The 14,272-nt window shown below is 56.0% G+C and overlaps 2 protein-coding genes across 3 annotated transcripts in view; one reads left to right on the top strand and one right to left on the bottom strand.

Moving 5' to 3' along the window:
• The window catches only part of LOC105872035 (keratin, type I cytoskeletal 14), a 133,994-nt gene extending 127,593 nt beyond the window's left edge, over positions 1–6,401 (bottom strand). The window contains exons 1-8 of one of the 2 annotated variants that reach the window (XM_012765776.3): positions 5,760–6,397; positions 4,478–4,560; positions 3,775–3,931; positions 3,348–3,509; positions 3,138–3,263; positions 2,811–3,031; positions 2,673–2,719; positions 1,898–2,152 (exon numbers count right to left, since the gene is read on the bottom strand). In XM_012765776.3, coding sequence (XP_012621230.2) covers positions 2,055–2,152; positions 2,673–2,719; positions 2,811–3,031; positions 3,138–3,263; positions 3,348–3,509; positions 3,775–3,931; positions 4,478–4,560; positions 5,760–6,311 — 1,446 coding nt within the window. In that variant the 5' untranslated portion in view covers positions 6,312–6,397 and the 3' untranslated portion in view covers positions 1,898–2,054. Of the gene's footprint in view, positions 1–1,897; positions 2,153–2,672; positions 2,720–2,810; positions 3,032–3,137; positions 3,264–3,347; positions 3,510–3,774; positions 3,932–4,477; positions 4,561–5,759 lie in introns of those variants that run through there. The other variant, XM_075994559.1, reaches the window with a different exon arrangement.
• EIF1 (eukaryotic translation initiation factor 1) overlaps positions 1–14,272 on the top strand; it is a 478,792-nt gene that overhangs the window by 388,357 nt on the left and 76,163 nt on the right. The gene's annotated exons all lie outside the window — the stretch shown is intronic.

Consider the following 14,272-nt stretch of genomic DNA (forward strand, 5'->3'; position numbering starts at 1 on the left):
ACCTCTGACATGTGGACCAGTCCCCAGGTTCTACGCCACCCTTGAGCAAGAGGCTTGTTGCCCAGCTGGGAACCCTGGGACCAGGGTCCAGCCCCCCGAGGGCAATCACAAGTCCCTCCCCACTAGGGTCCTATCACCTGCAGAGCCCACAAACCTGTCACCTCCCAGTCTCTGAGGAAACCCCCTCAAGCCTTCCTCCTCCCTCATGTGGCCCCCTTTCCTCTGAAACCCCAGCACTGCACCCGCAGGAAGCCCGCGCTCACCCAGGCACCACCCAGAGCAACCCTTCTTGATGACAAATCTTAGGGAAAAAGACATCCCAGAGTCTCAGGAACACAAAGCCGTCCTCTCTTTACTGGGGTGGAGGCATGGAAAACAGAAACCAGCAAGCCCTCATTCCTTTTCCTAATAACTCACTCTCTTACGCTACCATTTATAGAGCGCTGACTGTGTGTCACGCACAATACCAAACTCATTGCCGGCATGATGAGATCATTCAATCCTGCAACAGCCGCGTGTGGGAAAGGTGCTCATCCCCCACCCTGTAAAAGAAGCACCAGGGCTCAGTGTCTTGCCCAAACTCTTCAAGGCTGTTTAGCGTACGAGCCAGGACTCCTGCCTGAGTTGACTGCTTCCAAAGCCTAGGCTTTTAGACCCCTTGCCCAAACCAAGTCCTTCTTCAATCAGAACCCAACCCTTGATGCCCCCTAGAAGTTTCCTCCCCGCAGCCAAATGAATGAGCTAGTAAAACTGACACAGGACTATCCAACTCTTTCCTAGCTTGGGGCAGTGAGCCCCACCCAACTCTGGCATCCTCACCACTCACTCAGGTGAGGCTCCTCCCCTTCCCATGCCTTTTCCAGCACCCCAAAAGGAGGAAAAGACACTCCCCACCAAGGGGACGCCCCTACAACGCTGGTTCTTAAGGTTCGTTTGCTCATTGGATTCTCATATCAACCCCAAGAAGCAAGAAGGTTCATCCTCCTTACTATACAAGTGAGGAAACAGACTCAGATTCTCCAAGGTCAGAGCTGATACAAAGCAGAGCCTGGGTGAGAAACCAGTCTATTTCCAGAGCCTCCCAAAATGCCATCATCATGGACAGTTAGTCACCACACACAAGGGGCAGTTCACCCAGTATCACTAACCCTGCCTGAGCTGGCACTATGCCAGGCACTGTGCTAGAGTCCTTGCATGCATTCTCCCAGCAAATCCTCACAAGCCCACAAGGTTGGTACTATCACTATTGCCCATTTTACAGAAGTGGAAACTGGGGCTGGGAGATGGTAATCAACTTGTCCTAGATGAACTAAGTTATAGGAATTATTAGACCCAGCCCTGGACACAAGAGTAGGTGAGATGGAGGGAGACAAGACTGTCAGTAAGGCTTGAACACAATGTAAGTTTCAGTTCTTATCTTGGGATCGTGGACCTCCATGGAGGAGCTTTAGGGACCCATAAACTCCATGAAATTACATTACATGCAAATGTGCGTGTGCTTATCTGGAAGTAGGGGGGCAGGGGAGAAGATCTATATCCTTCAATATACTCTCCAAGAAACCCCTCATCACAAAATGTTAAGAGTGCTCAACCTAGCACAGTGCCTGACACATAAAGACACTCGATATCTGGTGAATGAATGAATAAACATATGAATGAGTGAGTGAATGAATGAATGTTCCCCCTTGACCTAGAGACACCACTTGTGACCTGGTACACACATCTACCTGTGTCTTCTGAGATGGTGAAATCCATCGAGACCTGAGCCCAAGCCGCCCCCAAGCCCTTTCTCCCAGTCCCAGCGGCCACAGCCAGGTGCTCGGACGAGCTCCAAAGAGTTGCTTCTCCCGCCTCCTCCCCACCCCCACTCCTAACAATGACCAGGCAGAGGCAAGAATTGTGCAACTCAGATCATGAAGCTGTATTCATTGCCAGGAGGGAGAAAGGGCGAAGCAGGGTCCAGGTGTGACGTGCTTGGGGGCAGGAGAGGGGATCCCCGGTGAGATCTGTGTCCATGCAGGGGGCCTCCTAGGCCTGAGCAGTGCTGGGTAGCCTCAGTTCTTGGTGCGGAGGACCTGCTCGTGGGTGGACACCACCTTGCCATCGTGCACATCCACGACCTTGGTGCGGATCTGGCGACTGGAGGAGGTCACTGGGGAAAAGAGGAGAGAGAATGTTACCAGAGGTGGGCAGATGATGGAGTAACCAGGAGTGGGGAGGCCAAGAAGTTAAGAAAACTTGAACTGTCTCCATGCTGCTGTCTCCCCTGATTATGGCTTCACCCTGCTGTTGCCCAACTACTGATACTATCAACACATTTCTTTCCAGCTAGGGTCTCCAAAGGCCAGAGACAGACTGAGCGGACCTGCAAGCTCAGTCCAGATCAATCCAATAGACTAGTCTTGGTGGGACGAGCCATGCAGGGCCCTGTCCTTGGTGCTGACACATACCCATAGGGTCTGCCGCAGACATCAGGGAGAAGGTAAAGGTGGAGGCCCCTGCTCCTAGCCCTAAGGAGTGTTTAGAAATTGGCTTCTTCTACCCAAGGAGGTTCACAGGGGACACTGGGTAAGAACACTATAGCTCAAGCCCTCAAGAAGCCCCTAGCCAAGGCCCTAGACCAGCTGGGGTACACATCCTCAGCCCAGCTGAGCTGAGGATGAAGGTCTTACCATCTCTGGATGACTGAGAGCCAGAGGAGAACTGGGAGGAGGAGAGGCTGTGAAGACAGAAAGGGGCAGCACCGTTAGACTCAGGGCAGGGCAGCAGGCATGCAGTGGGACGTGGACTGGGCAGGGCTGGGCACTCACTGGGCGTCCTCGCCCTCCAGCAGGCGGCGGTAGGTGGCGATCTCCTGCTCCAGCCGCGTCTTCACGTCCAGCAGGATCTTGTACTCCTGGTTCTGCTGCTCCATCTCGCAGCGCAGCTGCGCCAGCTGCTCCTCCACGTTGCTGATCAGCTCCTGGATCTGAGCCAGCTGCATGCAGTAGCGGCCTTTGGTCTCCTCCAGGCTGTTCTCCAGGGATGCTTTCTGCGAGGGAAGGAACAAGGATCAAGCATCAGTGAGTGTGGTCATTCTCTCCCTGCTGGTCCCAGACCCACCCTGTGCCTGGCAGTGCTCCTGACAATGCTCCTACCATGCTCAGCTGCGACTGCAGCTCGATCTCCAGGTTCTGCACCGTGCGCCGGAGCTCAGAGATCTCGCTCTTGCCACTCTGCACCAGCTCGCTGTTGGTGGCCACCTCGCGGTTCAGCTCCTCTGTCTGCAAAAAGAGAGGACATCATTCACACCAAATGGCCCCAGAAGGCAGGTAGTCTGGGTCTCTTCTACCCCAAACGACACTCACCTTGGTGAAGAACCAGTCCTCGGCATCCTTGCGGTTCTTCTCTGCCATCTTCTCGTATTGGTCACGCATCTCGTTCAGGATGCGGCTCAGGTCCACGCCGGGTGCAGCATCCATCTCCACGTTGACATCTCCGCCCACCTGGCCTCTCAGGGAGTTCATCTCCTGTGCAGCCAGAGAACAGTCCACAGTCAGGAGCCTCACTGTGGCAGCTGACTGGGGTTCCCGCTCCCAATTCCATTTCTTCTCTCTGCTATTTTTCTTTTTTTTAGAGATGGGGTCTCACTATGCTGCCCAAGCTGGTCTCGAACTCCCAGGCTGAAGTGATCCTCCCACCTCTGCCTCCTGACTAGCTGGAACCACAGGCATGTGCCACCACACCCAGCCTCCCTGCTATTCTTCTAAGCTAGCATTTTCACGTAGCCCTCACCTCTTCATGGTTCTTCTTCATGTAGGCCAGCTCCTCCTTCAGGCTCTCGATCTGCATCTCCAGGTCGGCTCTGGCCAGGGTCAGCTCGTCCAGCACGCGGCGCAGGCCGTTGATGTCGGCCTCCACACTCATGCGCAGGTTCAACTCTGTCTCATACCTGGAATGACCCAGGAGAAAAGGAATGAGACACCCATCCTGGCCACACTGAAGGCTTTGTTCTCTTCCCCCTGCAGTTTCTTCCCAGAGCTGGCACCCAGTGGGTGGGTTAGGGAGCCAATCTTGGAAATGATGTGGTTGGACACAGTGCCCATTGATGGCTCAGATATGAATATTCCTGGGGGCAGTTCATCAGGCTGCAGAATGCAGGAGTGGGTGCACGTCTAGCTTCAGCCAACCTAGAATGTGTACGGCCTCCAAATATGACTACCTCCTGCACTTAAAGGGCAGGTGGGCAAGCGGGAGGCACCTCTCCCTAAAGCGGTTGTTCCCAGACCTGGCTGTGGATCAGAATCACCCAGGGAACCCGCTACAAATAACTGAATCCAAACTCCAAGGGTGGAGCCCGAGATTCTTGTCTTTTTACAAGCACCCCAGGGAGTTTTCATGTAGCTATCCTGGCTCCAGCTCTATTTGGAAAACACTGCTTCAAAAATGCTCCACTCTGGTGAGACTGAATGTTCTGAGCCACCCACTGCAAACTCACTTGGTGCGGAAGTCATCAGCAGCCAGACGGGCATTGTCAATCTGCAGGACGACATTGGCATTGTCCACGGTGGCCGTGAGGATCTGCAGGATGGAAAGGGCATGGGTCATTTGTCAAAGGGACACCATGAGCTGGACTTCACTGCAACCTGCCTCAGGCTTCTTCTTTCCCACAACCGTGGCCACAGTAGCCTGCAGGAAAACTCCAGGCAGTCCAGGTTTGACCGGGACTTTCCTAATTCATGATCAGCAAAGGGGATCGAAGCAGCCCTGGACTTAGAATCAAAAGCTCCGGAGTTCTGGCCCCAGTGCTGCCTATTGACTTGTTGCAAAACCTAAGACAGTCTCGGGGCTTCCAGGTTCCCGCCTACAGCGAGAGGAATGGCCTAAGGCTCCCTAGCCCCATTCCTGATCGGGACTGTCCTCTCTGCATCAGCCAGGGCTGCAGACACGCACATTCCTTTCCAAGGCCACGGGCATGGGATCTTGGCGGGACTTTCCCAAGAGATGAGATCCAACTGGCACGGGGGATTGGGAAGGAGGACACAGGGGGAGAATAAGAAGATAAGAGAAGAATAAGGACCCTGAGCCTGTCTTCCTTTCCTCATCGTCGAGTTTCCTGAATCCATACAAGGCATCGGAGCCACGCGGGCTCTGCAGGGAGGGCTCCTGGTGACTTGGGAGCAGGGAGAAGGCACAAGTCCAAGGGCACAAGCCCACCAGGCTCCTTCTGTGCAGGCTGCACGGGGAGCCATGCAGATGGTCTCTGTGGGTTTTCCATGCCCACCTGGCTGTGGGGAAGGGCCAGCCAGTGCCAAGCCTCATGGGCGGCGGCAGCCACAGCCCAGACTCCTGAGCTAATGAGCAGTTTGGGTGTCTAGCCTAGTCCCGTTACAGCCTCGCTCCTCCCCTGCGCAGGAGAACGGGTAGCTGGAAGGAGGGGCGCAAGGGCTCTTGCCTCAGCTCTGCCATGAATTTGCTCTGTGACCTTCAGCAGGTCACAGCACCTCCCAAAGCTTCAACTCCTTCCTCTGTAAAAGTAAGAGTAGGAATCACTGGTCTCACGTGGTCAGAGGACTAGAGACCAGAGGGCATGAGAAGGCAGGGAAGGCAGACTATTTTCCCACTGGCCAGCTCTGCTGGGGGCATCTAAGGCCTCAGAAGAAGAAATCTGGGTGGAGTCTGCCCTGCTTGGAAATCTAAAGCTGCCAGTGGCCTGAGGCTTCTAGTGTTCCCAGAGTTAGGTGGGTGGAATGGCACCTCCCGCTGCCCAGTCCACCCACCTTGTTCCTCAGGTCCTCAATGGTCTTGAAGTAGGGGCTGTAGTCTTTCATCTCGGTGGGCCGCTGCCTCTGGTACCAGTCGCGGATCTTCACCTCCAGGTCAGTGTTGGCCTCCTCCAGGGCGCGCACCTTGTCCAGGTAGGAGGCCAGGCGGTCGTTGAGGTTCTGCATGGTGACCTTCTCATTGCCCACCAGGAGCCCGTCACCACCGCCAAAGCCACTACCCAAGCCACCACCGAAGCCACCACCGAAGCCACCACCAAAGCCACCACCAAAGCCACCACCAAAGCCACCACCATACCCTCCACCGATGCCGCTACCCAGGGCACCCCCAAAGCTGCTGCTGCTGAAGCCGCCACCATAGCCGCCCCCCAGCCCGCAGGCTCCCCCGGAGGAGTAGCGGGAGGAGGAGACAGACAGGCCCCCGTAGCCGCTGGGGGCCCGGCAGGACCCTCCAGTCAGGACGGAGGAGATGCGGCTGGAGCCACCACCAATGCCACAAGAGCCCTTCATGGAGCTGGAGGAGGTGAACTGGCGGCTGCAGGTGGTCATGGTGCCGAGAGGTGAGTGAGCGAGCGAGCTGGCAGAGAGAAGAGAAAGGTGCTCAGGTAAGTGGCAAAAGGATGCGAGCGCTTTATACTCATGAGTAGGGGCGGGCCTGGCACTTTCCATTCCCCTTGGCTCTCCTCACCCGCAGGCTGGTGCCAACTCCCAGCCAGATCCCGCCCCTCCTCCGCCTCGTCATGTCTGTCATATTTTACTGGAAACTCATTGTTTGGGGTGTTTGGGGCTTTCTTGTCCCGCCAGGCGTGATTCACGCAGGGAGGTGCGGGCCTGCAGGCTACACTTTCCCGTCGGGCCCTGGGAGCCGCAGCCCTCGGGAGCCCGCTCAGGCCGGGTGACAGAGAGCAGGGGCTCTGCACCATACACCTGGCGACCTGAGTTCCCCGCTGCCTGGATGGGCCCTTCACCCCTACTCAGAGGCAGCCCACCACTGCAGGGGCTGACAGCAGGCTGGAGGAGCACCTGCATGGCAAGGTCACCTGGGCACAGACACGACACTCTCAGCACTGCCATCTATTAAAGGAGACAAGAAGGTGTCGGGGACCCTCCCAGGGCTGACCTGCTGGGCTGTGCTAAGGGGCCTGTCACATCCCTGCCACATACCCAGCCAGTCAGGTGGCTCAGACTTCCACTGTGACACCCGCATTAAAGGCAAATCCAGGCAGCTCTCCCCAGCCCTGGGCATAGACCCTAACTAATACCCTCCCTAAGAGGAGACTCTCACACCTACCACACGCCTGTGGCACTGGCTGCTCAGGCTGGCCGAGGGCAGGTGACCTCACGGGCCCAGCCAGAGACGTCAGGAAAGAGCATGGAGCCAGGTGAGTCCTGGCTCTGCCATTCATACCTGTGTGACTTAGTTCTTAGACTTAGTACTTCTCTGAGCCTCAGTTTGCTCATCTGCAAAGTGGGAGTAAGTACCAAGCACTCTACTGCTGCAGTCAGCTCTGAGGATCCGACACGACAACGCATGTGAAAGGTTTTATAAACCGAGTATGGCACCAAGTCTGGTCAGCATCGTTGCAGTCCAGCATCTTGGCCCCAAAGGGAGCAGAGCATCATCCCTGGAACAGACCTAGAGGGGCCTTTTTCCTTCCAGCCACAGGTGACTTCTCAGACCCCCAGGGCAGCCCCAGCATGGGGAAAAGACCGGCCCAGGTACACTCATTTGAGCCCCTTGTGGAGCTGGCCCAAGGGACGGTCTGGGAGGAGTTCAGGCTCCCGGGGGTGGAGCAGGGCTGTGCCCAGGGTGTAGCCAGAGTGGACATGAGGGTCCCTGACACTTGGGGCCCCACAGGTCAGGGGACATTTCCAGGAGTCCATTTGGTCCTGCTTTAGAGGTTTGTGTATCAAGACCTCAGCTACCTCACCCTCCCTGACAACCTCCAAAAGCCACCCCTCCCGGCCCCTGCCGCACCCCACCATCCCGTCAGCCCTCCGCTCCTCAGACCCCGGCAGGCATGTCGGGAGGAATGTGGTCCTGTCTGGGGCTGCCTGACACATCCTATCTCCCCAGACAGGCCCCAACAGCCCCTGCTGGAGGCTCCAACGCACGTCCTAGGATCAACTGCTCCCGGAGGGAAGCAGCGCCCTCCCCCAGCCCCACCCCCAGCTTGGCGGTCACCAAAGCAGAAGTCAGGGAGCCTCTGCCCCGCCAGTCATGGCTCAGGAGTTGAGAAGACAATGCTGAGATAGACATTGGAGGCTGTGGGCTCCCCAAATCTGCCGCGGCAAGGACTCTCGAGGATGTGAGTAAGCCAGGGCCCCACCCACTGCCCCCGCCCCTGACAGACACTCCTAATCTCCTTCTAGAGAATGGTCCCCCCACCCTGGCCCAGCCCTGCAATTTCCCCAGCGAGAGGCAGCAGGGATTTTGGCTGAGGGACAGATGCTTTTGTTGGGAGGCATGTTGCTGTTGGCTGTGGGCAGGTGCGGGGCGGGAGCGGGGGTGGGAGGGACAGCCGCGGCCCAGGGGTTGCTCACTGGAGAAAAGTGCAGCGTCCAGAGGGAGTCGGAGCAGGAGTGGGGTGTAGAGCCCAGAGCCAGCTTCCTCTGTGCCCCCAGCCCCTGTCTCCCTCCTCTGCCGGGACAAAGGGTAGGTTCAAGGGAAGCCAAAAGACTCTCCTTCCTCCCCCCACCCCCAACAAAGGGAATCCAGAAGGTAAAGATGGCAGGGAACCGAGGACAGACAAACCCATGCACACAATTTAAAAAGAGACCTTCCGGCCTCTGGCCACTCCCCACCCCACCCCTCACAGACTCTGGCATCCCAGCGTGGAATATAAGTCTGACCTTCTCCCCCAGCCAGGATTAGGACTCTGACCCGAACTGGAGCCTGAGGCCAAGGTCTGTCTCCTGCAGAAATAGACTCAGTGACCAAGGAGCTACACATGGCCCGGCCAGACAGGGAGCAGAGACCCAGAGGACACACACTCCTGTCCCCTCCCTGGTGCGGGGCAGGCCTGCTACTCCTGACATTTCAAGGGGACAGCTCTCTGGGGCAGCAGGGGTTAATGGGTTGGGGGGTATCTGACTGCTGGGTACGGAGCACCCATACCCCTGGCAGGGGCTTTGTGTAGGGCCATCACCTGACCCTCCCTCCAGCCTGCCCCAGTGGTCAGGGGACAGGGAGGAGCCCAGGCGGGGCCCCTGTGGTCAACGCACCTCTCTGCTCCGCCCAGCAGTGGGCAGACCTGTGCCAACCCACACAGGTGACGCAGGCAGGGCCAGGCAGCCCCTCACAGAGCCTGCATTGTGTGCCAACGACCAGCCGGGCACTACGGGGTGGCATCCTATGGCAGGAGGGGACTCGGGACAGCCCAGTGTCAAGAGGGAGGATGGCCCTGCTCTCAGAGCCCAGTCTCCTGGGAGAGACTGTCCCTGCCTTTAGGGAGCCTCCAGACTGAAAGGGAAGAGGGGACAGACGTCTGAATTACTTAAGACGTGAACAAACATAAGAAAAGTGCAGACCATGTATATGAGTTTCCTGGGGCTGCCGTAACACAAATCAGTGTTACCACAAATCAGTGGCTTAAAACAACAGAAATGTATTCTGTCACCATTCTGGAGGCTATGACCCCAGATCGAGGGGTTGGCAGGGCCAGAGTCCCTCTGAGGACTCTAGGGGAGACTGCTTCATTGTCTCCACCAGAGTCTAGGAGCCCCCTGAGTCCCTTGGCTTGTGGCAGCAACACTCCAACCTCTGACCTTGCATTCACGCAGCCTTCATCTCTGTGTCTCTGTGTGTCCTTTCCTGTCTCTTAGAAGAACAAACCCTGGATTTAGTGCCCATCTCCAATCCGGCGTGATCTCATCTCGAACCTTACCTTACTTACGTCTGCAAAGACCCTATTTCCAAATACGGTCACATTCTAAGGTCCCAGGTGGACATGAGTTTGGGGGGACGCTATCAACCCACTGCACTGTTTAGCAGGTTGGAGCCATCCGCATTGCAGAGGCGGTAGCCAAGTCTTGGTGGGGAGATGGTTGAGATAAGACGTGGCGGCCTCATCTGCAAGGCTTCTGGGAACAGGTTTAGCTCAGCACCTAAGGGTGCCGGGACTGGGCGGCAGGGAGGCCGAGAATTCTCAGGTCTTGGGTCCATACTTTCCGCCACCCGATTTCTCTGGCTTCTTCAAAAATATCAAGCTGCTCCGGAAGACAGCTTTTATTTTTTAACTTTTTATTTTTAAATAATTGTAGATTTCCCAAAAACGTTACAAAATAGTACAGAGAGTTCACATGTACCCTTCATTCAGCTTCCCCTAATATGAACATAAATGGTGTATAATTCTCAAAACCAATAAATTAACACTGACACAATGGTATTAATTAGCTACAGGCTTTATTGGACTTCCTGCCAGTTTTTCCACAAACTTTCCTTTTCTGTTGTGAGATCCAACTCAGGTTTCCACATTGCATTTAGCTGTCACATCACCTTGGAGACGCCAACCTGCGTCAGCTCCTCAGTCTTTCCTTGTCTTTCACAATCTTGACATTTTTGAAGAGTGGTGATCAATTATTTTGTAGAATATCGCTCAGTTAGGGATTTTCTCGTGATCAGATTGAGGTTATGCATTTTGGCAAGGAAACCACAGGAATGTTGTGTGTCCCATCAGGCATATAGGACAGGTATGTTGATGTGTCTATTGCAGGTGACGTTACCCTTGTCCACTTGGCTGAGGTGGTGTTTGCTGGATTCTCTGCTGTAAGGTTTCTATCTCTCCCATTGAAATTAATAAATACCTTAAGGATGATGTTTAGAGACTATGCAAAAATCCTGCTTCTCCTTGAACTCTGACCCACTAATTTGTGCACCCATCAGTAGAGGGAAAGAGTCCTTGTTGCCCACTGGGTCCAAGACCCTCCATTTGCTCTGGCCTCCTTGAGGGACTGTGGCTTTCAGGAGAGACTTTGTAGGGTCTGGGCCAGGAGAAAGGACTCTTTCTTGCTCCTCATCTGGCCCCAAAGCCGATTTGGCCCTCCTTAAACCTGCTCTGTGCCCCAAGACACTCCCATGCTGGCTTCCCTTGGAGAAATATCCACTGTTTCCCTGATTGTTGTCTGGGGTCTTTTCCTAGGCCCCGCCAGCCCTGGGGAAAGAAGGGGTAAGGCAGGTCCTCCACATGTCACAGGTGGGAAGTCGGAGGTCCAGAAAGGCTCACAGTCCAGTGACAAGTTGGGGCCCCCCTGTGATTCCTGCACGCCCAGGGTCTTCCCTGGGCTGGGCTCCTCTCTCCTCCTGGCAGAGGCCTGTGCCCCCCTCCTTCTCTGCTCCTCCGCACCCTCCCCTGCCCCCTTCACCTTGCCCATCCGTCTGCCCACTAAGTCCTAGCTCTGTGTGTGGAGAAGGTAAAGTCCCCCAGAGCTCAGGGCTGTCACTTGCAGGGACAGTGGCCTGGGGACTGAGCAGCCTCTGCTGCCAGAGGGCAGGGCTGGAGTGGGGGCTGGGAGTAGGCTAGCAGGCAGGATTGCAGCAGGAGGCAATCAGGAGCCTACGGTACCTCCCAAGGCCCTGGGGCCCCCTTTCCCCCAGAGAGCCCTGCCACCCGCTGGTTTCCCAGGCCAGCCTGCCTGACTGGGCTAAGCGTCCTCGAGAGCCTGGGCTGACACAACAGATGGGCTGAACAAAGCATTTCAGTGTCCACGGCGTGTCTGAGCCTCCTAGCTTGCTGCAAAGCTATAGACCGACAGTGACCATCCACATTATAGACAGAGATGCTTCAGAGGTTCAGAAGGTTCAGACCTTCCCAAGGTCCAAGGAAGCTGCTTGGTCAGGGTTCCACCCCAGCTCTGCTGGCTGCAGGCCTCACTTTTCAATGACAGGTCCCCTTCTGCTAGAAAGTCCCCAAAAGTCAGAGCCTAAAAGGGCCTCAGCAGTCACCTAGACCAGCCCCTTAACTTTACAGGTAGAAAGCATGAGGCCCAGCTAGGGAAAGGAACCTGTCCAAAGTCACACAGCAGAGCCTGCTTCAAAAATGCAAAATGTGGCTGAGCATGATATCTCATGCCTACAACCACAGCACTATGGAAGGCTGAGGTGGGACGATCACTTGAGGCCAGGAGTTCGAGACCCACTTGGGCAACATAGTAAGACCCCATCTCTACAAAAAAAATAAAATAAAAATTAGCCAGGTGTGGTGGTGCATGCCTGTAGTCCGAGCTACTCAAGAGGCTGAGATAAGTGGATCACTTGAGCCCAGGAGTTGAAGGCTGCAGTGAGCTATGACAACAACACCACACTCCAGCCTGGGCAACACGCAAGACCTATCTCTAAAAAAAAAAAAAAAAATGTTTAAATGTCACCCAGAGTTCTGAGTTGGGCATGGTAAGAATATGTGTAGGGTGAAAAGGGCTGTCCCTACACCCTAGAATCATGTCCAAATTGTTAAAACATGGACAATCAGGTGGCCAAGGCCAAGCAATAGATGGGTTTGCAAATCTCACAAACCCCCGTCAACTCCCAGTTCAGGGAAAGTACAACTGAAATTCTCCAGCCCCTGAGCCGTGAGCCCCCACTGCACACCAGGTCTTGTCCCCAGCAGCCCAGCCCCCCTGCTGATCCCACGACCCCATTCATTTCCAACCTCTGCCTGAACTTCCACATCTATCCTCCCCTCTTCCCGGATCCCTCACATCCTTTAAGGCCAAGCCTCAGTTGAACACAGTTTTAAGTTATGATTCCTCCAAACTGTGTGGCATAGAGTAGCTGCTCAATGAAGAAAGAAGGAGGAAGGGAGGGAGGAGGAGGGGAAAGGGGAGAGGGAAGAGGCCAAGGGAATGCAGAAGAGAGGATGGATGGATGGACGGTGGGCAGGTGGACAGACAGACAGTTGAGTGGGAGGAAGGTGAGAAGGAAGAGGAGGGAAAGGGGAGGGATGGGTGGATGGATGGGGTGGGCCGGCAGGGAAATAGAAGAAGGGATGAATGGAAGGAAGAAATGACAATGGTTTGGTTGGTGGACAGGGATGAGTGGCAGGTGGGGGAAGGTGGATGGGGCAGGCAGCCCACGCTGGGGGCAGGAGGGCAAGCGTCCCAGAGGAGCTCTTACCTCATTTGCATAGGAAGTGAGGAAGGACAGCCCATTCACCAGGGAAGCTCCTAGCAAAAAAGCAGAGGTGTGCAATGCTGGTCTGATGGAAACTGCAAGAGGTTAAGCCCTGCTGGAGCTCCCAGCTCAAGGCTGGACCTGCTGGACTTTATCCTGACCACACTAGGGCCACCGAAGTGTTCCAAGCTGGGGAGTGATGCTGCCAGCTGCGTTTCCAAGGCCACTCTGATGTCCACATGGAACACACTTTGGCGGGGTTTGTGGGGGGAGGAAAACCTGGGGGGAAGATTAGCCATTATCCAGGTAAGGGACGGTGTTGGCTCAGACCTCTCCTGTCCCAGGAAGTCCCACCTGTCACCTGAGGTCACCTGGCTTTCTCCCCTTCTCTGCCCTCCCCCTGCCTCTGTGATCAGTGCCCCCATTCTAGCTTGCTATAGTGCCTTAGGGGGCCACAGCGTTTTTCACTTAGGGCTCAGGGAGCAATCTACTGCAATTACTCTGGTCTGGGGTGGGATAGGGGGGAGGACACATTCCTTGCCCTTGGGCTGCCCAGTCTGATGGAAGAGGGCAGTCAGGCCCAGAGTTTTCTGTCCCTTAGACTGAGAGGAGCTGAGAGCTGAGGAGCCACCAGGTGGGGTGGGTCAGCACATAGCTTCTTGGAAAGGGTGCGCTTCCACACAGGTTTTGAAAGAGGAAGAGCCCCGGAGGGTGGAGCGGGGAGAGGGCATTCCCAGCCAGGGGTGTGGCTGTGGGAACTCCGGCTGCCAGCGGTGAGTGGAGGAGTCAGCACCTGGGAGTCGCATTGGCTGTGTCAGGAGGCCTGAGTGCCGGGGCAGCAGATTGGGGGGAAGGGAAAGAGGGGGCATGGGGTCCCCAGGTGTTCCACCCTCACAGGGAGAAAGAAGAGGAGTCGTTTTCGCCAGTGAGAGGTCCAGGGAAGGGTCGGCCTCTTGCAGCCCACCCCACGCCTGCAGACTGGGATAGTGAGTGGGATCGGGGAAGGAGCAGGGCCTCCGCAGTGAAAAAGATGGGGACTCAAGTCTGGGTGCCACCACTGACCGGCCATGTGACCCTGGACAGGCCACTGCAGCCCTCCCAGCCTCGGTTCCCTCTCAAGTGGGAGGAACAGTTCCTACCCAGTGGGCTTACTGAGAGGAGTAGCTAGTCCTGGCAAGCGGCCAGCATGGTGCCTGGCACAGAGGAGACACTTGGCTAAAATTCCTTTCAGTTGAGCCCTAGAGTTAGACCAAAGGGGACTGGGGAGCACAAATGGAGAACAGGTGTCATCATCCAGCCAAAGACCTTAAAGCAGAGAACAAAGAGGCCCCAGGACCGTGCTGGAGCTCAGAGCGCGGGGCCAGGAGCGAGCAGGGAGCAGCGGGCAGGCGGGCTGCTGAGG

Source organism: Microcebus murinus, chromosome 18 (genome assembly GCF_040939455.1).
Source record: "Microcebus murinus isolate Inina chromosome 18, M.murinus_Inina_mat1.0, whole genome shotgun sequence".
Lineage (NCBI taxonomy): Eukaryota > Metazoa > Chordata > Mammalia > Primates > Cheirogaleidae > Microcebus > Microcebus murinus.